Source organism: Palaemon carinicauda, chromosome 36 (assembly GCF_036898095.1).
Source record: "Palaemon carinicauda isolate YSFRI2023 chromosome 36, ASM3689809v2, whole genome shotgun sequence".
NCBI classification, from domain to species: Eukaryota; Metazoa; Arthropoda; class Malacostraca; order Decapoda; family Palaemonidae; genus Palaemon; species Palaemon carinicauda.
Window position 1 is genome coordinate 16,891,016 of NC_090760.1, and position 24,699 is coordinate 16,915,714.

Sequence of the window (24,699 nt, forward strand, 5' to 3'; positions counted from 1 at the left end):
TTGAGATTATTGGTTAGAGCATTAATGGAAAATGACACCTATTTAAATCTATCTGCTGCTAAGTGTTGAACGATGTGCCTATTAGCTGGTTTTCTGCCAGAATTTGATGGATATTTTCTATTTTCACAGACGATGCAAAGACTGGGCTCTTATTATCATTGTTGTTGTTGTTGTTGTTGTTGTTGTTATTATCAAATAGGGTACCACGGTCCACATTATTATTATTATTATTATTATTATTATTATTATTATTATTATTATTATTATTAGCTAAGCTACAACCCTGGTTGGAAAATTAGGATGCTATAAGCCCAAGGACTCCAGCATGGAAAATTATCCCAGTGAAGAAAGGAAATAAGGAAATATATCAACTAAAGGAAAATTAATTAACAATTAGAATGAAATATTTTAAGAACTGTATCAGCATGAAAACAGATCTTTCATATATAAACTATTAAAAGAGGCCTATGTCAGCGTGTTTAACATGATGACATTTCCTGCAAGTTTGAACTTTTGAAATTCTTCCTATTCAACTACCCGATTAGGAAGATCATTCCACAACTTCGTCACAGCTGGAATAAAAGTTCTAGAATACTGTGTAGTATTGAGCTTTATGATGTAGAAGGCATGGCTATTAGAATTACGAACAGGATGGTACTGTACCGGAAGATATGAATGTAAAGGATGGACAGAATTGTGAAAAAATTCTATGCAACATGCATAACGAACTAATTGAACGACGGTGCCAAAGATTAAAAATCTACATCAGGAATAAGAAATTTTATAGACTGTAAATTCTTGTCCAACAAATTAAGATGAGAATCAGCAGCTGAAGCCCAGACAGGAGAACAATACTCAAAACAAGGTGGAATGAAAGAATTAAAACACTTCTTCAGAATAGATTAATAACCAAAAATCTTACAAGACTTTCTCAATAAGCCAATTATTTGTGCAATGGAAGAAGACACAGACCTAATGTGTTTCCCGAAAGCAAATTTGCTTCCGAGAATCACACCTAGATTTTCAAAAGAGTCAGACAGAGTTAAAGAAACATTATCAATGTTGAGATTCGAATTTTGAGGAGCAACTGTCCTTGATCTACTTTCAATCATACTTTGAGTTTTGTTAGGATTCAACTAAATGCCCCATAATTTGCACCATGCACTAATTTTAGCTAGATCTCTATTAAGCAATTCACTAACCCAAGATCTACATTCAGGAGATGGAATTGATGCAAAGAGAGTAGCTTCATCTGCATATGCAACAAGCTCATTTTCTAGGCCAAACCACATATCGTGTATATAGTATGAAAAGTAATGGGCCAAGAACACTACCCTGAGGAACACCAGATATCACATTAATAAACTCCCTATGATGCCAATCAACAGCAACTGTTTGTGATCTATTACATAAAAATTCAATAATGATGCTAAGAAAAGATCCACCCACTCCCAACTGTTTGAGTCTAAAAACAAGGGCCTCATGATTTACACCTTCAAAGGCAGCTTTAAAATCAAGGCCAATCATACGAACTTCGTGACTACAATTGTAAGAAGGGCATCACATGCTCCAAGGCCTTTACGAAAGCCAAATAGCAAACTAGGGAACAGATGATCACCTTCAGCAAAGCTATTAAGACGTTTTGCCAAAAGACGTTCAAAAACTTTAAATAACATGAGAGTTGTGAAAATTGGGCAGTAATACAAGAAACTAGTCTAAATGTATAGAGTTATAACTTTGAGTGCAGGCTATCAAAGACTGGAATACTACCAATGCTTATAAAATACTATAGAATTCTAGGTTTCTTATATACAAAAGTCCATGTATAAGTACAAGGGTCAGTCGATTTCAAACAACAAAGAATATTAACTAAGAATGAAATAAAATATTGTAGTCAACAGTACTAAAAGTCCATAGTACTAACATTACAAATATCAATTGCATGTGGAATGGATGGTACTAAAGTCGCCGCAGAGATTCCTGCTAAAATAAGCTCCACCCCTGAAGGCATCATAGCCAATCATATTGTCTCCCGCATTAACAGCGATCACAACACATCCCCTTAAAGTGATGATAAGTTAGTATAGTTTGGAATCTGTAAAGGGATGTATTGTGACCGCTGCTAACGTGGGAGACAATGTGATTGGCTATGACATCATCGGGGGTGGGGCTTATTTCGCCCGGAATCTTTACAGCGTCTCAAGTCAAGAGTATTAAGCACCATGCATGGTTCACTGCTAAAGAAACAAAGTTAAAAACAAAACCTACTTGTCACGCTCAGAGGAAATCCCAGACCACAAAATCTGTCGTTTTTGCTCAGGTTGGAAGAATTCTGAGAAGCCTCCTGGTATAATCACATAGTCAGACGTGCAAGCGTCTCCGGTTGAACAAGCACTAGGAGTACCTGAATTATGAAGAAGGAATTAGAATCACAAGGGACGTATATTAAATGCTGGTATACAAGCAATATATGTAAGTATGTAACAAAGGAATTTTCAAACTATAAATGTTGATTTTGATTTGTTTATTTTGATTTATATTAAAATCAATGTAATTTTTATAGTCAACTCTCTCCAGAACAGCTAGGTCTATCTAGGATACGTCATTGGAATGCGTAAAATATTATATAAGTCCATAACTATATTTTAATAGAATAATTACATAGATAATTTAAATATATAAAATGTAATTGTATCTTTATTATAAAAGATAAAAAAAATGGGGAATCCTATGAATTTTGGGAAGGAACTTAAATTTTTATGCATTTATACCAACCAGGGAAACCTGGTAATACAGAGTAATCTTATGTAAATAGTGAAGAAGATGGAAATATTTTCATCATAGATTTGCTGTATTTTTCAGAGGCGAGGAAATCAAAATTAAAATTTGTAATGATTTACAACTTCTCTCTCTCTCTCTCTCTCTCTCTCTCTCTCTCTCTCTCTCTCTCTCTCTCTCTCTCTCTATATATATATATATATATATATATATATATATATATATATATATATATATATATATATATATATACTATTTACATAAGATTACTCTGTATAGTACGTACATGCATCTGATAAACTTAACTGGATAAATGTCTGACATACCTAGAAGATCAGGAAATATTACATCTACGGACGATGTGACGGTAAAACTTTAGTTTGTAGTGTAGTCTCTCTCCCAAATGATCCCACAATACCCAGGCATTCTTTTCACGCAGACTCCATAGTTGTGGTTGGCGATCTGAGAAGTTGCAGTATCTGGTGAAAAAAAAGGTAATAAAAATTGATAAGTGCTGTTAGAGTATGCTCAAAATTCTTTTTTTTTTCTTCATCTTCTCAATATTATTAGTATTACTAGTGTATGCAACTCGTAAAAAAAATGACGGCTAAATATGTAGATAGGTATGCACTCATAAATAGTCAACCCCTCCCATCCCCTCCCATTTTCCTAACTACCACATGGCAGTTTGGACAATTTGTGGGGATTGTCGTTTCCAAGTGGGTGCCCCTTAGTGTGAAAAGATTATATATATATATATATATATATATATATATATATATATATATATATATATATATATATATATACAATTTCACTCTTCCCTCTTGAGTTTGAAGGCTTACTGCATTCCAAGACCTTTCACACCCTATCTATTGTTTTCTATTTTTTCCACATGGCCAAACCACCTTAAAGCACTCTCAACTACAAGCAAGTTTTTTTTACTGCTATGTATTTAATTTCACACAAAACACACACGCACACACACACACACACACACACACATATATATATATATATATATATATATATATATATATATATATATATATATATATATATAATATAGCCTATATATATATATATATATATATATATATATATATATATATATATATATATATATATATATATATATATATATATATATATATATATATATATATATATATATATATTGAAGTTTACCTTTTAATGATTCAGGTAAGAAGTTGAAGCTCTTAACGTTCCCAACTGACTCAGTGTAGTACTGCAAACATCCACTAGGGGCTGTAAGTAAACATACGAGTGGTTAAAGAATACAAAACTTATAGTTTACATTTTACAGTTGGTACTATAGATTACACTCAGTGGTATTTTTAACGGCTCGCTGTCAAACTTCAAATGAAATTACTTATATTTCTCCTTGACAGATGCACGGGTAAAGTTTACCATGTAGGTTGTCATGTGACGTCAGCTTGTCGATTACCTTCGACTTCAATATTAATATTCAGAGGATATTGATCACTTCAAACACGATATTCCCTAAAAGTAATGTTATGTGAATAACTTTAACTTTTTTATTTAATTTTTTTTTACCCATACCAAAGATTAATACATCATTTCTCATGTTCCTAACTCTTCAGATCTTCCAGAACACCCTGTTGTGTTGGTTATTCAAAGTTAATAAATCTTTTCTTACCTAAATATCTGGAGTCACAGCCAATTTGTGTTGCCTGGATTCTCCATGAACGGCTACTAGATGGCAGCGCAGAGTCGATGACTGTCTCCAGTGCTCCACCATCAGGTACAACTTCTACGTACACTGCGGGTAAGCAATTGTAACACTTGTCAAAAAAAAGAAAAAAAAAAATGATCAATAGTTAACCTAAATTAAGGTACAATTTAGGAGTAATGTCATGTGAGCTTAGAATTACAGACCTTGGATATGTTGAACATAGTTTACTGGCCACTCACGAATGCCAGAGGCAAGGGACAGTGACAGTGCCTTAGAGACTGACATATTATGATCAGCTCCCAAGCAAACTCTCTCTCCACCCAAGCTAGGACCAGGGAGGGCCAGGGAATGGCTGCTGATGACTCAGCAGGTAGATGTATAAACTCTCCATCCTTAGTTCACAGAGATGGTGAGGTTACTGACACTACAAGAAACTATCGAGTTGGAGCGGTGGTTGAACCCCGGTCCTGTTATCGCCAGGCAAGGACGTTTCTAATAGGCCACCACAACCATAGACTACATTTCCTGATTGCAGATTAGTTTTATCTGATAGTTTTTATTACATGAAAATATGGTAGGTAAAATTTTGCCTTTTTCCTGTTCAGGGAAACACTAAGAACATCCTAAATCTCAATCAAACTGATAGAAAGACAGCCGGATAAACAAAACTATATACTTCCATTTACATCATTCGCAAAAAAATAGTCATCGCTTACTATGCTGGCCATCATTATGGCCACACAAGATAGGGACGAAGGTGTCCATTTCGCCTGTCACGACCAAGAAGTCATCATTGCAGTGGCCATTCCAGTCCGGTTGGGAAAGATGGAGTTCCAGGAAGTCGAGGCGAATCTGGCAAATCTCGTCCTTCATCCTGTGGATGGTGAGCGAGCATTTGCCAATGTCGCCCTCACCAGGGTTAACAAAATACGTATTGTTGAAGGTTGTTGAATCACCGCAGCTCTTCTTGACTGATATCGAAAGAAATGGAATTATTATCATTATTATTATTATTATTATTATTATTATTATTGTTGGTGTTGTTGTTGTTGTTGTTGTTGTTGTTGTTGTTACTAGCTAAGCTACAACCCTAGTTGGAATAGCAGGATAATATAAGCCCGAAGACACCAAGGAAAAATAGCCCAGTGAGGGAAGGAAATAAGGAGATAAATAAACTACAACAGAAGTAAGTAGTAATTGAAATAACATAGTTTAAATAGAGTAACAACATTAGAATAGATCTTTCATATACAAACTATGAAGAGAGACTTATGTCAGTCTGCTCAACATATGTGTCGGGAATTTCGACCCGATCAATCGAAATTCCCGCCATTTGACTCCACCTACGACTACGTCAAATTGGAGGGAGAGGAGAAAACTCGCGGGCGAATGAATGTAGTTCCAGACGTGAACGTTTAAAGCCAAAAAGGGAAACCGCCTGGTAGGAAGGCACTGAGACTAATAAAATCAATTGCTGGTAATTTAAGATTAGGAAAAATAACGTCATTCTGTTGTAACATGATAAAAAAATCCAATCTGGAAATTTAGGTTCAGGACAAATTGCGCCAAAAAGGTGACGTCGGAGGTTGCAAGGCTAGCTCGTCCTCTTTGATCCAACGTCCCCAACCACAGTAAGTCCCTTCCAATTGTTCTCTCTCCCCACGCCTATTGTACCCAGGTCGGTTTCCGTGTAGGTCTTGATAGTTGTAGTAATGTTTTTTATCTGTTGATATTTTGTCGATCCTTGTGCCAGGGGATCATTGGTATTGTGTAAAGCACGTCTAGGGGTCTCGATAAGGATTTTATCGAGGTAACTTTATGAACGATTAATTAATTTGTTGTTATCTTGAGTCCGAAGTGGACATAGTTTTTTTTCAGTCACATGTGCTCGAATGTTAAGTAAAGTTTAATTTTTCATGTTTCCTACGTATTAGATTATTTTTGTAATAAAATTTGTTAAAGATGCCCATATTCTAATTACTCCCCCGATGGTTTTGAGTAGCTTGTCCCTCAGACTTTGTGATCTGCCCAGTACATCGGGCTATTTTGTATAAACCGGTGATAAATCGCCACATTTTGGTCCTTCGAACCGGATCACAAGTGCTTCCCAGAGCCGGACGGGACTAATTAAAGTATGTGCTTTTAAGGGTGGGAGAGAAGGAACAATCAAAGGTTCATCTACGTCCCGATGTGCGATCGCCCACGTGGGTCAGTTCTTTGAGTCCCTTCTTAACGTTAAATTATCCTTTTTTCCTTGCCTTGCCCAAACCCCCCAAACGTAAAGTAAAGTAATTAAGATGGCTGTGTCCACGATCGTGCATATCGAGGCGTCGATGGGCCTACTGGAGGATTTACTAAGCGAAATGCAAAGGGCGCTGATAGAGACTTACTCCGAGTCCGTTTACCAGAATTTGGTAACGGAGTTGCAGGCAGAGGTCCGACAGCTTAAAGAGCTATACAAGAGCCAGCGCGTTAAGCTAGAAACTAGTTTCGAAGCCCGAATTAGGCATATGTTAGGTGAAGCGACACGTGCTTCCACTCTATTGTACAATAGAATAGATAAAGTGAAAGGCCCTTCAACGGGGAATGTTGCCCTCCCCAGGTTGAAGCCGCTGCCTCTCCCCACGTTTGAAGGGGAAGTGCAAGAGTACGCATCGTACCGTGAACTATTCACGATCCACGTGGATCGAAGAGCTGATTTAGACGAAGTGTCTAAATTCACATATTTATTGGGGACGTTGGGCAAAGAGCCGCTTAGGATCATCAAATCTCTAAGTGTAACCGCCGCGAACTATAGTGTAGCATTAGACCTATTAGATAAGCAGTATGGCAACGTGCACCAGACACTCGTGATTCTGCACCGCAAATTAGCAAACATCTTTGTGCCGTCACTAAACCCAGTAGAACTAAAAAGGTTCCGTTTTGAGTTGACCATCATTATTGAACAAATCAAAAGACTTAGTACCAATGACTTAGGCCAGGGCATGGTCATGAGCCTCATTAATCAAAAACTCTCGGAGGGAAAACTATACCGCAAAGTGGTAGAGCACTTAAGGAAATGCGACTATACGTTGGACGAGTTTTTTGAGGCAATAGATTTCATAGTAAGAATGTTAGAAGACGATGCATTGCAGAGAGGCGACAGTCTTGAGAGTGACAAAAGACCAGACAGTAGTGTAAGACCGAAAACCCATCCCATCCACCATAATTCCTGCCCATTTTGTAGCGAACGGCATCCGCCTCACGGATGTCGCCAAGTGACAGACGTAGCTGCTAGACGTCGCATTTTATTAAAAAGGGGTCTTTGTTTTAATTGCACGAAATCAGGCCATCGTAGCGATAAATGTCCCGTATCAAATTCCTGTAGAAACTGTAATGCTAAGCACCACACTGCGATTTGCGACGCGGGTAGACCGCAATCAATCCCTAGTCATAGTAATAGTCAATCAACAACGTCCCGCCCCGTAGTAAATGCGACGCCTGCACAGAACCAAAATGCCCCCCGTCCGTCTAAGGTTAAAGTAGAATCTAAGCCGTGCACGAGCGCAAAGATCGCGCAGAGGTCTGATGTGGACCTCCCATGCACTATCTTGCCAACAGCCATGGCAGGTATTCAACAAAGGCAAGGTAGTAAGCGAGTCCGCCTATTTCTCGACTCAGGAAGCCAGAGGAGCTTCATCTCTGCAAAAATTGCCCGTCAATTAGGCCTACCGGTGGTAGGAAGAGTATCCTTGAATATAGCTCCGTTTGGTTCCGAGGAAATAAGCGGACAATGCGATGTAGTAAGTTGCAGGGTTGAAATGGGGAAAAGAATCGTGCGTATGAAGTTGGTGGCACACGAACACGTGGACGTCCCGATACATAACGTGGGTTATGTAAAAGTCAGACAGCATCTGTTGACCAAGGGAGTCACGTTAGCCGATCCAGCAAACCAATCAGATACCATGAAGAACGTTCACATATTAGTTGGGGCTGATTATTTTAGCTATTTTGTCATAGGTGTAGAAAAAGTAGATGGGATAAATCTTTTCTTAACGCATAATGGTATGTCCCCGTACGGGAAGGTGCCACAGTGGCTGTTCCAAGGGGAAAAGGTCGAACAAGTAAGAACGTTGAGAGTGTGCAGAATCACGGACGAGCCATATCTGTATGATGTAGATGAGTGGTGGCGATTAGACCGTGTTGGCATCGCCCCATCTGAGCAATACACTGTTCGCGAGGCCGAGGCCGTGCGAAAGGTATCGCAAAGCGTTGTAAGAAAACCTGAGGGATATCAGGTTAGCCTACCATTCGGGTCGGATGCTAGGCCAGAAACAAATTATCGTAACGCTGTGGCGCAGTTGGAGTCGTTGCAGACAAAATTCAGAAAGGATAGGGAATATCTTGAACAATATCAGGGAGTGATAGATAAGTATCTCGAAGCAGGTTTTATATCAGAAGTGAAAAATCCCGTAGTGGAAGGTTATTACATGCCACACTTTGGTGTTAAGAAAGACAGCCGTACCACCCCCCTTAGAATCGTGTTCAATGCCTCTGCCAAGTCACAAGGTTGCAAGTCCTTGAATGAATGTCTTTTACCTGGGCCCAATTTGGTAGAAGTAGCATATAGTTTAATTATAAGGTTTAGGTTGAATCGATATGCCATGTTAGCCGACATAAGTAAAGCATTCCATCGTGTTTTGTTAGATCCTCGTGATGCCAAATACACACGATTTCTGTGGCGCAAGGCAGCTGGTCGAGCGCTTACCTTCGCCTTTAGAGTCGTGGTGTTCGGCATCACAGCTAGTCCATTTTTGCTACAGCAAATATTAAATTGTCATTTTAAAGAGGAAGGGCGCCCAGATTTAGTAAAATCCTTTTATGTCGATAATTATCTGGCCACGTTTGAAGATATAGAACATATGAGGCGAGAGCATGAGTCTGTACATAACATCTTAAAAGGGGCGGGTATGCCCTTAGAAGGGTGGGCCAGCAATCACTTGGCCTTCGATAGCGAGAAACAGTGGAGTGAGCCTGTGAGTGTGAACGTGCTCGGGCTGCGATGGGCCCGGGACGTGGACAGTTTGTGTGTGAAAGAAAGCAAAAGGATCTGTGAGTTGGGGGAGGGATGGGTGCCCACGAAGCGTAGGGTACTTTCCCTATTAGTCTCCATATATGATCCGATAGGTTTGATAAGCCCATTATTTGTAAGGGGAAAGCTTTTCCTTCAACAACTATGGGAGGATAATGTAGGTTGGGATGATGTTTTAGGAAAAGAGAGGGCTAAAGAGGCAAGTGAATTGTTGAATGATTTGAAAGCGGTGAGCGACATCACCTTTCAAAGATCAATAGGAAAAAAAGGCTTACAACTTCATGTGTTCACCGATGCCAGCAGTAAGGCATATGGAGCAGTAGCATATACTAGGGACGAATGCAATCGGGTAAGTCTGGTAACGAGTAAAACCCGGATCACTCCGAAAGGGATGAGCAAGCTGACGATCCCTAAGCTAGAGTTGCTGGCCTTGTTGTTAGGCAGCAGACTAGCAAGAACGCTCAAGGATCTGATCGAGCCACGGGAAATAGTAATGTGGACCGACAGTAAGGTAACGTTGGCATGGGTAGCATCGCCCGATGCCAGGTCTAATAAAAATGTGTTTGTTTCTAACAGAGTGGCGGAAATTAATTTTATTCAGCAGGTTTGTAGTTTCAGTCTGAACCATGTCCCTAGTCAGCAGAACCCTGCCGATATCCTATCCCGAGGCGCAACGGCTCAACAATTGCAAGCTAACCCCCTGTGGAGGAACGGTCCAGAATTCCTCAGGACCACGGGAAAGCCTGTTCCTTGCGAGGAGGAAGATCTACTACATCAAACTCACGTAGTAGCGGCGGTGCAGGAGTTGAGGGAAGAGATGTGTCCTACCCCCCCAGGCGAGATTTGGGACGTCCTGAAAAGGGAAGTAGGGTTCCAATTCTTGTTACGAGTAGCCAGACTAGTTTTAAAGTTTGCTAAGATAGAACGGCATCCGTTCAGTATTGTTGTAAAATTAGAGCAAAAATATTATTTGCCTACTGTTTATGCCTACTTAGAGGGCGGAGTCAGACCCCCTCGTGAAGTTGCTAATTTTGCTAGACAATTGAATTTAGTTTTGGTAGATAATCTCATCTGCACCAGGGGACGAGTGTCCCATGTAGGAGAAACTGATCATTTAATTCTCTTGCCAGCCAAAGGGCATTTGGTTAGGATGTATTTAAATTATTTACATCAGATACATTTGCATTGTGGGGTGAATACTCTAATAGGTATCTTTCGACAGAAATGTTGGGTGGCGGGTCTACGTTCCATTGCGAAGCGAACCGTGCGGCAATGCCCTGAATGCAAGCTAGCCTTCCAGCCTCTAACGAGACAGCCACCACCACCCCCCCTGCCAAAGGAAAGGATCACCCTTACAAAACCGTTCACGGCGGTCGGAGTGGACCACACAGCAGCAATACACACGGAGACACGGCCAGGATATATAATTATCGTAACTTGCATGGCCAGCAGAGCCGTGTACCTTGACTTCTGTCCCTCTTTGGAAGCAGAAGAATTCGTGTTGGCACTTAGACGGTTTAGTGCCACCCACGGTGCCCCACAGCTCATCATGTCCGATAACCATCAAACCTTCAAGGCTGCCAGCCACCTCCTGCAGGGACTTTATGAAGAGGATGAAGTCCAGCAGTTCCTGAGGAAAACTGGCATAAAGTGGCGGTTTCAGACGCCCCGTGCACCTTGGAAAGGTGGGTTTTTCGAGCGTTTGATAGGAGTAACGAAACGGACCCTCCAGATAGCCCTCGGAAAGAAGTACCTGCCGGACGCCCACGTGCTAACCCTCGTGAAAGAAGCAGAAGCGGTGGTGAATAATCGACCGCTTATGTACAGCGGTGACGAGCGCGAGGATGAAGTCCTCACCCCCTCCCATTTGATAAGAGGACACCAAGTCCACCTCATGGCCCCGATCTTACCGGACGACCATCTCAACGCGACCTTCACCTCTCGGAAGCTACGTGATCGTTACGTAAGATTGACAGATTCACTCAAAGCCTTTAGGGAACGCTGGAGAAGGGAATACTTGAGTGCCTTGAGAGCCCGGCACGACAGTCGGCCCGGGGAACCCTCCAAGCTGCACCCCGGAGACATCGTGCTAGTTAAGCAGGACAATAAGAAGAGAGCGACTTGGCCTCTGGGACGTGTCGTGGAGACGTATCCTGACGACAACGGAGTCGTACGCTCGGCGAAAGTGTTGTTTGAGGGTGTCGAATCGCTGCGAGCTGTCAGCCACCTGGTTCCCCTAGAAATAGCCCCCTCTGAGGATGATCATGAAGGAGACGACGGCGATGACGGAGAAGAGGGTGCGTACAGTTCGACAGCCGGAATGCCAGGGATAGCGGAGACGTCTGGGAACGACCAGGGTATGGCAACAGCTACGACAACTCAACAACCAGCCACAGGAACGGACGACAACGACGAGGAAGGTGAGAACTATGCAGTTAGTGAAAGAAGTGAAAATGAAAATGAAACTGAATCAGAGCAGACGAACGCACAAAGACGTTCTGCACGCCCATTGAGAAGGGCTGCCGCGAAACAGCGAGAACTAATGGACTGTCTGCTGAAAAGTGACGATATATAAAAAGTAGCTGTAAACTGTAAGGGAAAAGGGGGCGTGTCCTATCTGGAAGGTAGGGAGGGTGGAGTTTGTGAGGTGTGCGTGAATCTGCGGAGGTTGGAAGTGCTTAGGGGTGGAGAACGGGGACGGGATGGTCTCTCGTGCGTACAGACCGAGCGTTGCACAGAACCAACCCCTCCCTCTTGTACTCCATTAAGTAACAGCCTGCATGTAGCAGCGCTATAGAAGTCTCGATTATTGTGAGTTGAGACAGACTGAATTTGAATTGTCATGTATGTATTTCTGCCATTTCTTGAATTGTCTTAGGCCCATTGCCTAATTGTCTTTGCACTTGAATTATTATGTTTGCATTTCTGCCATTTCTTGAATTGTCTTAGGCCCATTGCCTAATTGTCTTTGCACTTGAATTGTTATGTTTGCATTTCTGCTATTTCTTGAATTGTCTTAGGCCCAATTGCCTAATTGCCTTAGAGCTTGAATTGTATGCATTGCCATTGCCATTTTCTGTTTGTTTTAGGCCCATTGCCTAATTGCTTGCCATTTGAATTCTGTAAAATTTGTGTACATTATCACTTATTTCTGCTGTTCCCTATGTGTATTACACGAGTGCTTTAGAATTGCTAGGCCCATTGCCTAATTTGATCTGTTGTATGACTGTATATTATTGATTGAGTTTATTACCCCGGGGTAACATTGCTGTTGTATATTGTGCGTACTCTGTTCGAGTCGTTGCGGAGCGCTACGCAGCGAGCCTAACAGAGTCTCGGAGTAAGCCACTCCCCTCACCCCGAGTCTAGCTCCATCCAATTGACCGACGTTTCATCGCTCCTTATTTTGGGGCGTGGAGGATGTCGGGAATTTCGACCCGATCAATCGAAATTCCCGCCATTTGACTCCACCTACGACTACGTCAAATTGGAGGGAGAGGAGAAAACTCGCGGGCGAATGAATGTAGTTCCAGACGTGAACGTTTAAAGCCAAAAAGGGAAACCGCCTGGTAGGAAGGCACTGAGACTAATAAAATCAATTGCTGGTAATTTAAGATTAGGAAAAATAACGTCATTCTGTTGTAACATGATAAAAAAATCCAATCTGGAAATTTAGGTTCAGGACAAATTGCGCCAAAAAGGTGACGTCGGAGGTTGCAAGGCTAGCTCGTCCTGTTTGATCCAACGTCCCCAACAACAGTAAGTCCCTTCCAATTGTTCTCTCTCCCCACGCCTATTGTACCCAGGTCGGTTTCCGTGTAGGTCTAGATAGTTGTAGTAATGTTTTTTATCTGTTGATATTTTGTCGATCCTTGTGCCAGGGGATCATTGGTATTGTGTAAAGCACGTCTAGGGGTCTCGATAAGGATTTTATCGAGGTAACTTTATGAACGATTAATTAATTTGTTGTTATCTTGAGTCCGAAGTGGACATAGTTTTTTTTCAGTCACATGTGCTCGAATGTTAAGTAAAGTTTAATTTTTCATGTTTCCTACGTATTAGATTATTTTTGTAATAAAATTTGTTAAAGATGCCCATATTCTAATTACTCCCCCGATGGTTTTGAGTAGCTTTTCCCTCAGACTTTGTGATCTGCCCAGTACATCGGGCTATTTTGTATAAACCGGTGATAAATCGCCACAATATGAAAAAAAAAACATTTGCAACAAGTTTGAACTTTTGAAGCTCCACAGAGTCAATCAACCAATAATATCTTCGATTTCCTCTTAGTTTATTTTGTTGTTGTGATGAGGATGGGAACGATCAATTTTTTTTTTTTTGCATATACATAAAAAATAGATCAATTGTACATTTTTACCTATACAGCAGGACCCCAATCCTTCAGCGCAAGACCCGGAAACCACTCCTCCAATGAAGTCACACTCCTGCTGAAGCATGCAGCTACCGTATGGGAAGCTAGCATCCTCTGTCGGACATTGGTCAAATAGACTATTCCCTGGAAATATTCAGAGATGAAAAAGTTTCAGGTCACGGTAAATTAAGCAAATTAAATATAGAGATGAAATGAGAAAGTAATATTTAGGGAACTTAACAATAGAAGCACTTGAACGCTGAGAAACAGATTTCTTAACCTAAAGATAGAGACTGGAGTCCGTACCTAATTCATTTTGCAAGGGAGTCTGGTCCTTGAATTCTCCGTCTGCAAAACATCCGCTGAGTAATGCAGTTGCAATGAGCAACACAAGAAGGCCCATGTTGTAGCGGAACTGTTGCTGTCGTTGTCGGGAATTTCGACCCGATCAATCGAAGTTCCCGCCATTTGACTCCACCTACGACTACGTCAAATTGGAGGGAGAGGAGAAACTCGCGGGCGAATGAATGTAGTTCCAGACGTGAACGTTTAGAGCCAAAAAGGGAAACCGCCTGGTAGGAAGGCACTGAGACTAATAAAATCAATTGCTGGTAATTTAAGATTAGGAAAAATAACGTCATTCTATTGTAACATGATAAAAAAATCCAATCTAGAAATTTAGGTTCATGACAAATTGCGCCAAAAAGGTGACGTCGGAGGTTGCAAGGCTAGTTCGTTCTCTTTGATCCAACGTCCCCAACCGAAGTAAGTCCCTTCTAATTGTTATCTCTCCTCTCTACCTTGTGTACCAGGTTGGTTGTAGTAGAAGTTTGTGTGCAAGACGTTTAGTTTTTATATCGCAGTTTAGTGTAGAAATCCTTGTGATTGGGGATCTGAATCCTGAGTTAAATAAGAATAGGGATATTTGGTGTGTGATTCGTTGTGTATTGAATTCGAATTGGCACTATTTTCAGTTTGTTAATGAGTCCGGTGTGGACTTTGTGCTTGAAGAGCACATGCTACATTACCTAGGGTCAGTCTTGTTTTTCAGTAAGTCTTGTGAATGCTTAAGAATGTTGTTTGTCTTTATCAGAGTTTATTTTTGTAATAAAATTGTAAATTTTATCGCCGTATTTTAGTTAACTCCTGGAAAGTTTTGGGAATCTTGCCTCTTCAAGGCCTTGCGATCCGCCCAGTACATCGGGCAGATTTAATAAACTGGTGAAAATCACAACATTTGGTCCTTCGAACCGGATCGCAAGCGCTTCCCAGAGCCGGACAGGACTAATTTAAAATATGAGCTTTTGAGAGAGAGAGAGAGAGAGAGAGAGAGAGAGAGAGAGAGAGAGACGAACAATTAAGGTCCTCTACGTCCCGATGTGCGATCGCCCACGTGGGTCAGTTCTTTGAGTCCCTTCTTAACGTTAAATTATCCTTTTTTCCTTGCCTTGCCCAAACCCCCCAAACGTAAAGTAAAGTAATTAAGATGGCTGTGTCCACGATCGTGCATATCGAGGCGTCGATGGGCCTACTGGAGGATTTACTTAGCGAAACGCAAAGGGCGCTGATAGAGACTTACTCCGAGTCCGTTTACCAGAATTTGGTAACGGAGTTGCAGGCAGAGGTCCGACAGCTTAAAGAGCTATACAAAAACCAGAGAGTTAAATTAGAGTCTAGTATCGAAGCCCGAATTAGGCATATGTTAGGTGAAGCGACACGCGCTTCCACTCTATTGTACAATAGAATAGATAAAGTGAAAGGCCCTTCAACGGGGAATGTTGCCCTCCCCAGGTTGAAGCCGCTGCCTCTCCCCACGTTTGAAGGGGAAGTGCAAGAGTACGCATCGTACCGTGAACTATTCACGATCCACGTGGATCGAAGAGCTGATTTAGACGAAGTGTCTAAATTCACGTATTTATTGGGGACGTTGGGCAAAGAGCCGCTTAGGATTATCAAATCTCTGAGTGTAACCGCCGCGAACTATAGTGTAGCATTAGACCTATTAGATAAGCAGTATGGCAACGTGCACCAAACACTCGTGATTCTGCACCGCAAGTTAGCAAACATCTTTGTGCCGTCACTAAACCCAGTAGAACTAAAAAGGTTCCGTTTTGAGTTGACCATCATTATTGAGCAAATCAAAAGACTTAGTACCAATGACTTAGGCCAGGGCATGGTCATGAGCCTCATTAATCAAAAACTGTCAGAGGGAAAACTATACCGCAAAGTGGTAGAGCATTTGAGGAAATGCGACTATACGTTGGACGAGTTTTTTGAGGCAATAGATTTCATAGTAAGAATGTTAGAAGACGATGCATTGCAGAGAGGCGACAGTCTTGAGAGTGACAAAAGACCAGACAGTAGTGTAAGACCGAAAACCCATCCCATCCACCATAATTCCTGCCCATTTTGTAGCGAACGGCATCCGCCTCACGGATGTCGCCAAGTGACAGACGTAGCTGCTAGACGTCGCATTTTATTAAAAAGGGGTCTTTGTTTTAATTGCACGAAATCAGGCCATCGTAGCGATAAATGTCCCATATCAAATTCCTGTAGAAACTGTAATGCTAAGCACCACACTGCGATTTGCGACGCGGGTAGACCGCAATCAATCCCTAGTCATAGTAATAGTCAATCAACAACGTCCCGCCCCGTAGTAAATGCGACGCCTGCACAGAACCAAAATGCCCCCCGTCCGTCTAAGGTTAAAGTAGAATCTAAGCCGTGCACGAGCGCAAAGATCGCGCAGAGGTCTGATGTGGACCTCCCATGCACTATCTTGCCAACAGCCATGGCAGGTATTCAACAAAGGCAAGGTAGTAAGCGAGTCCGCCTATTTCTCGACTCAGGAAGCCAGAGGAGCTTCATCTCTGCAAAAATTGCCCGTCAATTAGGCCTACCGGTGGTAGGAAGAGTATCCTTGAATATAGCTCCGTTTGGTTCCGAGGAAATAAGCGGACAATACGATGTAGTAAGTTGCAGGGTTGAAATGGGGAAAAGAATCGTGCGTATGAAGTTGGTGGCACACGAACACGTGGACGTCCCGATACATAACGTGGGTTATGTAAAGGTCAGACAGCATCTGTTGACCAAGGGAGTCACGTTAGCCGATCCAGCAAACCAATCAGATACCATGAAGAACGTTCACATTTTAGTTGGGGCTGATTATTTTAGCTATTTTGTCATAGGTGTAGAAAAAGTAGATGGGATAAATCTTTTCTTAACGCATAATGGTATGTCCCCGTACGGGAAGGTGCCACAGTGGCTGTTCCAAGGGGAAAAGGTCGAACAAGTAAGAACGTTGCGAGTGTGCAGAATCACGGACGAGCCATATCTGTATGATGTAGATGAGTGGTGGCGATTAGACCGTGTTGGCATCGCCCCATCTGAGCAATACACTGTTCGCGAGGCCGAGGCCGTGCGAAAGGTATCGCAAAGCGTTGTAAGAAAACCTGAGGGGTATCAGGTTAGCCTACCATTCGGGTCGGATGCTAGGCCAGAAACAAATTATCGTAACGCTGTGGCGCAGTTGGAGTCGTTGCAGACAAAATTCAGAAAGGATAGGGAATATCTTGAACAATATCAGGGAGTGATAGATAAGTATCTCGAAGCAGGTTTTATATCAGAAGTGAAAAATCCCGTAGTGGAAGGTTATTACATGCCTTACATGCCACACTTTGGTGTTAAGAAAGACAGCCGTACCACCCCCCTTAGAATCGTGTTCAATGCCTCTGCCAAGTCACAAGGTTGCAAGTCCTTGAATGAATGTCTTTTACCTGGGCCCAATTTGGTAGAAGTAGCATATAGTTTAATTATAAGGTTTAGGTTGAATCGATATGCCATGTTAGCCGACATAAGTAAAGCATTCCATCGTGTTTTGTTAGATCCTCGTGATGCCAAATACACACGATTTCTGTGGCGCAAGGCAGCTGGTCGAGCGCTTACCTTCGCCTTTAGAGTCGTGGTGTTCGGCATCACAGCTAGTCCATTTTTGCTACAGCAAATATTAAATTGTCATTTTAAAGAGGAAGGGCGCCCAGATTTAGTAAAATCTTTTTATGTCGATAATTATCTGGCCACGTTTGAAGATATAGAACATATGAGGCAAGAGCATGAGTCTGTTCATAACATCTTAAAAAGGGCGGGTATGCCCTTAGAAGGGTGGGCCAGCAATCACTTGGCCTTCGATAGCGAGAAACAGTGGAGTGAGCCTGTGAGTGTGAACGTGCTCGGGCTGCGATGGGCCCGGGACGTGGACAGATTGTGTGTGAAAGAAAGCAAAAGGATCTGTGAGTTGGGGGAGGGATGGGTGCCCACGAAGCGTAGGGTACTTTCCCTGTTAGTCTCCATATATGATCCGATAGGTTTGATAAGCCCATTATTTGTAAGGGGAAAGCTTTTCCTTCAACAACTATGGGAGGATAATGTAGGTTGGGATGATGTTTTAGGAAAAGAGAGGGCTAAAGAGGCAAGTGAATTGTTGAATGATTTGAAAGCGGTGAGCGACATCACCTTTCAAAGATCAATAGGAAAAAGAGGCTTACAACTTCATGTGTTCACCGATGCCAGCAGTAAGGCATATGGAGCAGTAGCATATACTAGGGACGAATGCAATCGGGTAAGTCTGGTAACGAGTAAAACCCGGATCACTCCGAAAGGAATGAGCAAGCTGACGATCCCTAAGCTAGAGTTGCTGGCCTTGTTGTTAGGCAGCAGACTAGCAAGAACGCTCAAGGATCTGATCGAGCCACGGGAAATAGTAATGTGGACCGACAGCAAAGTAACGTTGGCATGGGTAGCATCGCCCGATGCCAGGTCTAATAAAAATGTGTTTGTTTCTAACAGAGTAGCGGAAATTAATTTTATTCAGCAGGTTTGTAGTTTCAGTCTGAACCATGTCCCTAGTCAGCAGAACCCTGCCGATATCCTATCCCGAGGCGCAACGGCTCAACAATTGCATGCTAACCCCCTGTGGAGGAACGGTCCAGAATTCCTCAGGACCACGGGAGAGCCTGTTCCTTGCGAGGAGGAAGATCTACTACATCAAACTCACGTAGTAGCGGCGGTGCAGGAGTTGAGGGAGGAGATGTGTCCTACCCCCCCAGGCGAGATTTGGGACGTCCTGAAAAGGGAAGTAGGGTTCCAATTCTTGTTACGAGTAGCCAGACTAGTTTTAAAGTTTGCTAAGATAGAACGGCATCCGTTCAGTATTGTTGTAAAATTAGAGCAAAAACATTATTTGCCTACTGTTTATGCCTACTTAGAGGGCGGAGTCAGACCCCCTCGTGAAGTTGCTAATTTTGCTAGACAATTGAATTTAGTTTTGGTAGATAATCTCATCTGCACCAGGGGACGAGTGTCCCATGTAGGAGAAACTGATCATTTAATTCTCTTGCCAGCCAAAGGGCATTTGGTTAGGATGTATCTAAATTATTTACATCAGTTACATTTGCATTGTGGGGTGAATACTCTAATAGGTATCTTTCGACAGAAATGTTGGGTGGCGGGTCTACGTTCCATTGCGAAGCGAACCGTGCGGCAATTCCCTGAATGCAAGCTGGCCTTCCAGCCTCTAACGAGACAGCCACCACCACCCCCCCTGCCAAAGGAGAGGATCACCCTCACAAAACCGTTCACGGCGGTCGGAGTGGACCACACAGCAGCAATTCACACGGAGACACGGCCCGGGTATATACTTATCGTAACTTGCATGGCCAGCAGAGCCGTGTACCTTGACTTCTGTCCCTCTTTGGAAGCAGAAGAATTCGTGTTGGCACTTAGACGGTTTAGCGCCACCCACGGTGCCCCACAGCTCATCATGTCCGATAACCATCAAACCTTCAAGGCTGCCAGCCACCTCCTGCAGGGACTTTATGAAGAGGATGAAGTCCAGCAGTTCCTGAGGAAAACTGGCATAAAGTGGAGGTTTCAGACGCCCCGTGCACCTTGGAAAGGTGGGTTCTTCGAGCGTTTGATAGGAGTAACGAAACGGACCCTCCAGATAGCCCTCGGAAAGAAGTACCTGCCGGACGCCCACGTGCTAACCCTCGTGAAAGAAGCAGAAGCAGTGGTGAATAATCGACCGCTTATGTACAGCGGTGACAAGCGCGAGGATGAAGTCCTCACCCCCTCCCATTTGATAAGAGGACACCAAGTCCACCTCATGGCCCCGATCTTACCGGACGACCATCTCAACGCAACCTTCACCTCTCGGAAGCTACGTGATCGTTACGTAAGATTGACAGATTCACTCAAAGCTTTTAGGGAACGCTGGAGAAGGGAATACTTGAGTGCCTTGAGAGCCCGGCACGACTGTCGGCCCGGGGAACCCTCCAAGCTGCACCCCGGAGACATCGTGCTAGTTAAGCAGGACAATAAGAAGAGAGCGACTTGGCCTCTGGGACGTGTCGTGGAGACGTATCCTGACGACAACGGAGTCGTACGCTCGGCGAAAGTGTTGTTTGAGGGTGTCGAATCGCTGCGAGCTGTCAGCCACCTGGTTCCCCTAGAAATAGCCCCCTCTGAGGATGATCATGAAGGAGACGACGGCGATGACGGAGAAGAGGGTGCGTACAGTTCGACAGCCGGAATGCCAGGGATAGCGGAGACGTCTGGGAACGACCAGGGTATGGCAACAGCTACGACAACTCAACAACCAGCCACAGAAACGGACGACAACGACGAGGAAGGTGAGAACTATGCAGTTAGTGAAAGAAGTGAAAATGAAAATGAAACTGAATCAGAGCAGACGAACGCACAAAGACGTTCTGCACGCCCATTGAGAAGGGCTGCCGTGAAACAGCGAGAACTAATGGACTGTCTGCTGAAAGGTGACGATATATAAAAAGTAGCTGTAAACTGTAAGTGAAAAGGGGGCGTGTCCTATCTGGAAGGTAGGGAGGGTGGAGTTTGTGAGGTGTGCGTGAATCTGCGGAGGTTGGAAGTGCTTAGGGGTGGAGAACGGGGACGGGATGGTCTCTCTTGCGTACAGACCGAGCGTTGCACAGAACCAACCCCTCCCTCTTGTACTCCATTAAGTAACAGCCTGCATGTAGCAGCGCTATAGAAGTCTCGATTATTGTGAGTTGAGACAGACTGAATTTGAATTGTCATGTATGTATTTCTGCCATTTCTTGAATTGTCTTAGGCCCATTGCCTAATTGTCTTTGCCCTTGAATTGTTATGTTTGCATTTCTGCCATTTCTTGAATTGTCTTAGGCCCATTGCCTAATTGTCTTTGCACATTGAATTGTTATGTTTGCATTTCTGCTATTTCTTGAATTGTTTTAGGCCCATTGCCTAATTGCTTGCCATTTGAATTCTGTAAAATGTGTGTACATTATCACTTATTTCTGCTGTTCCTTATGTGTATTATACGAGTGCTTTAGAATTGCTAGGCCCATTGCCTAATTTGATCTGTTGTATGACTGTATATTATTGATTGTGTTTATTACCCCGGGGTAACATTGCTGTTGTATATTGTGCGTACTCTGTTCGAGTCGTTGCGGAGCGCTACGCAGCGAGCCTAACAGAGTCTTGGAGTAAGCCACTCCCCTCACCCCGAGTCTAGCTCCATCCAATTGACCGACGTTTCATCGCTCCTTATTTTGGGGCGTGGAGGATGTCGTGAATTTCGACCCGATCAATCGAAGTTCCCGCCATTTGACTCCACCTACGACTACGTCAAATTGGAGGGAGAGGAGAAACTCGCGGGCGAATGAATGTAGTTCCAGACGTGAACGTTTAGAGCCAAAAAGGGAAACCGCCTGGTAGGAAGGCACTGAGACTAATAAAATCAATTGCTGGTAATTTAAGATTAGGAAAAATAACGTCATTCTATTGTAACATGATAAAAAAATCCAATCTAGAAATTTAGGTTCATGACAAATTGCGCCAAAAAGGTGACGTCGGAGGTTGCAAGGCTAGCTCGTTCTCTTTGATCCAACGTCCCCAACCGAAGTAAGTCCCTTCTAATTGTTATCTCTCCTCTCTACCTTGTGTACCAGGTTGGTTGTAGTAGAAGTTTGTGTGCAAGACGTTTAGTTTTTATATCGCAGTTTAGTGTAGAGATCCTTGTGATTGGGGATCTGAATCCTGAGTTAAATAAGAATAGGGATATTTGGTGTGTGATTCGTTGTGTATTGAATTCGAATAGGCACTATTTTCAGTTTGTTAATGAGTCCGGTGTGGACTTTGTGCTTGAAGAGCACATGCTACATTACCTAGGGTCAGTCTTGTTTTTCAGTAAGTCTTGTGAATGCTTAAGAATGTTGTTTGTCTTTATCAGAGTTTATTTTTGTAATAAAATTGTAAATTTTATCGCCGTATTTTAGTTAACTCCTGGAAAGTTTTGGGAATCTTGCCTCTTCAAGGCCTTGCGATCCGCCCAGTACATCGGGCAGATTTAATAAACTAGTGAAAATCACAACAGTCGTAATCAAAGTATGGAAGGGTTGAGTCACATTAGAATTTAAAAACACGATCTATTGTTTTTCATGTTTGTTTTATTTACGTCTGTAAGACAAATAATAAGATGGTTCAGTTAGTCGCCGCTGATACAGGATACATTATTATTATTATTATTATTATTATTATTATTATTATTATTATTACTTACAAATATACAACCTGAGTTGGAAAAACAAGATGCTATAAGTCCAAGGGCTCCAACAGGGAAACTAGCCCAACAAGGAAAGGAAATGAGCTAATAAAACATTTTAAGAACAGTACCATTAAAATAAATCTTTTATATATAAACTATAAAAACTTGAAAAAAACAAGAGCGAGGGAAATAAGGTAGAATATTGTGCTCGATTGTATCCTCAAGCAAGAGAACTCTAACCCAAGACAGTGGAAGACCATGGTACAGAGGCAATGGCACTACCCAAGACTAGAGAATAATGGTTTGATTTGGGAGTGTCCAACTCCTAGAAGAGCTGCTTACCCTAGCTAAAGAGTCTCTTCAACCCTTAGAATGTATTGAGCCGAAATCTTATTTTAGTTAATTGTAGAAATTATGGAATATACATTGGAAATTTGAATTCATATTCATTATAAATATGAGTTTATATTCATTAAAACATACAATTCATAATTATATTAGAATATAGCCTACTTATTTTTAGCTGACATATTCTTTTGAACAGTAATTCAAATTTATTCTAGATTAAAATTCTCACTCATAACAACATATAATTTATATTTGTTATAATTTCTATTTCATGGCCAATTAAAAATATCAAACTCGTATCGCGTATAGAATCACAATAGATTTTAATTCAGATCCAATGAAATTATAAATTATATCCATTACAAATTCTAAATTATATAATCATCAAAATTTAAAGCATATCTCTTTTAGATTCTTATTCACATTTATAAGTAATTATAACTACTTGTCTTTAAATTATTTAAAATTATGGAATTCAAATTCACAATCGTTATATATTTGAATGAGGCTACATAATTGATTTTAAATTCGGTATTATTATTATTATTATTATTATTATTATTATTATTATTATTATTATTATTATCATTACTACTACTTGCTAATCTACAACCCTAGTTGGAAAAGCAGGATGCTATAAGCCCAGGGGCTCCAACAGGAAAAATAGCCTAGCGAGGAAAGGAAACAAGGAAAAATAAAATATTCTAAGAAGAGTAACAACATTAAAATAAATATCTCCTATTTAAACTATAAAAACTTTAACAAAACAATAGGAAAAGAAATAAGATAGAATAGTGTGTCTTAGTGTACCCTCAAACAAGAGAACTCTACCCCAAGACAATGGAAGATCATGGTACAGAGGCTATGGCACTACCCAAGACTTGAGAACAATGGTTTGATTTTGAAGTGCCCTTCTAGAAGAGCTGCTTACCATAGCTAAAGAATCTCTTCTACCCTTACCAAGAGGAAAGTGACCACTGAACATTTAAAGTGCAGTAAGTCATTCTTGTTATTACAGGTGAGAGATTGGGGTCTATAAAGATTAAATTTCTTGGGAAAATCACAAGGTGCAATCTAATGGAACTCTGTATATCTTTTTTTTTTTTTTTTTTTTGCTGCCTTATCAATATTTGTGTATTATAGGAATAATCTCTCTCTCTCTCTCTCTCTCTCTCTCTCTCTCTCTCTCTCTCTCTCTCTCTCTCTAAGTGCTCATCTTGCATTCAATTATTCCGAAAACAATTACACTTCATTAAATGATATCATCTTTCTTTACACTCCTACATGCAATTAAATATTCAAATTTGCCCACCGCATTTGCATCTAATTAAATCCTTCCTTACTTCTTAACTAATTTCCATTCAATGAAATTCTTCTGTTCTTCCCAACACATTGTTTCTTACGTATTCATATCCAATTAAATTCTTCCATTCTTCCCCAAAACATTAGCATCTAGTTAATTCCTACTCTTTTATTCTTGCTATTGTCTGCTTCTCTTTACCCAGTTAAACCTTCCTTACACATCCACATTCTATGAAATGCTTCCTCCTAATCTTCTCTACACATCTTTATCCAGTTTAGAAGTTTAAAGGGCGCTCATGAATGGCGGAGGCAAGGGACAGTGATATTCCCCTATCAAGCAGGACAATGCCCCAAGAGACTGACCATATTACAAATGATCAGCGCCCAAGCCCCTCTCTAACCCAACCCAGAAACAGGGAGGGCTAGACAATGACTGCTAATGACTCTCCCAAACTCCCCATCCTTAGCTCACAAGGATGGTGAGGTTGCAGAGACCAAAGGAACTAGGT

The 24,699-nt window shown here is 41.8% G+C and overlaps 1 protein-coding gene across 1 annotated transcript; it reads right to left on the reverse strand.

Moving 5' to 3' along the window:
* Positions 1–3,128: 3,128 nt before the first annotated feature.
* LOC137628392 (uncharacterized) lies at positions 3,129–14,078 on the reverse strand. Its single transcript, XM_068359543.1, has 5 exons — positions 13,945–14,078; positions 5,212–5,466; positions 4,460–4,582; positions 3,967–4,047; positions 3,129–3,257 (listed from the first exon to the last, which is right to left on the reverse strand). The coding sequence occupies exons 1-5, from the start codon at positions 14,021–14,023 to the stop codon at positions 3,154–3,156; spliced, it is 642 nt and encodes a 213-aa protein (XP_068215644.1). The 5' UTR covers positions 14,024–14,078; the 3' UTR covers positions 3,129–3,153.
* Between the last annotated feature and the right edge of the window lie 10,621 nt (positions 14,079–24,699).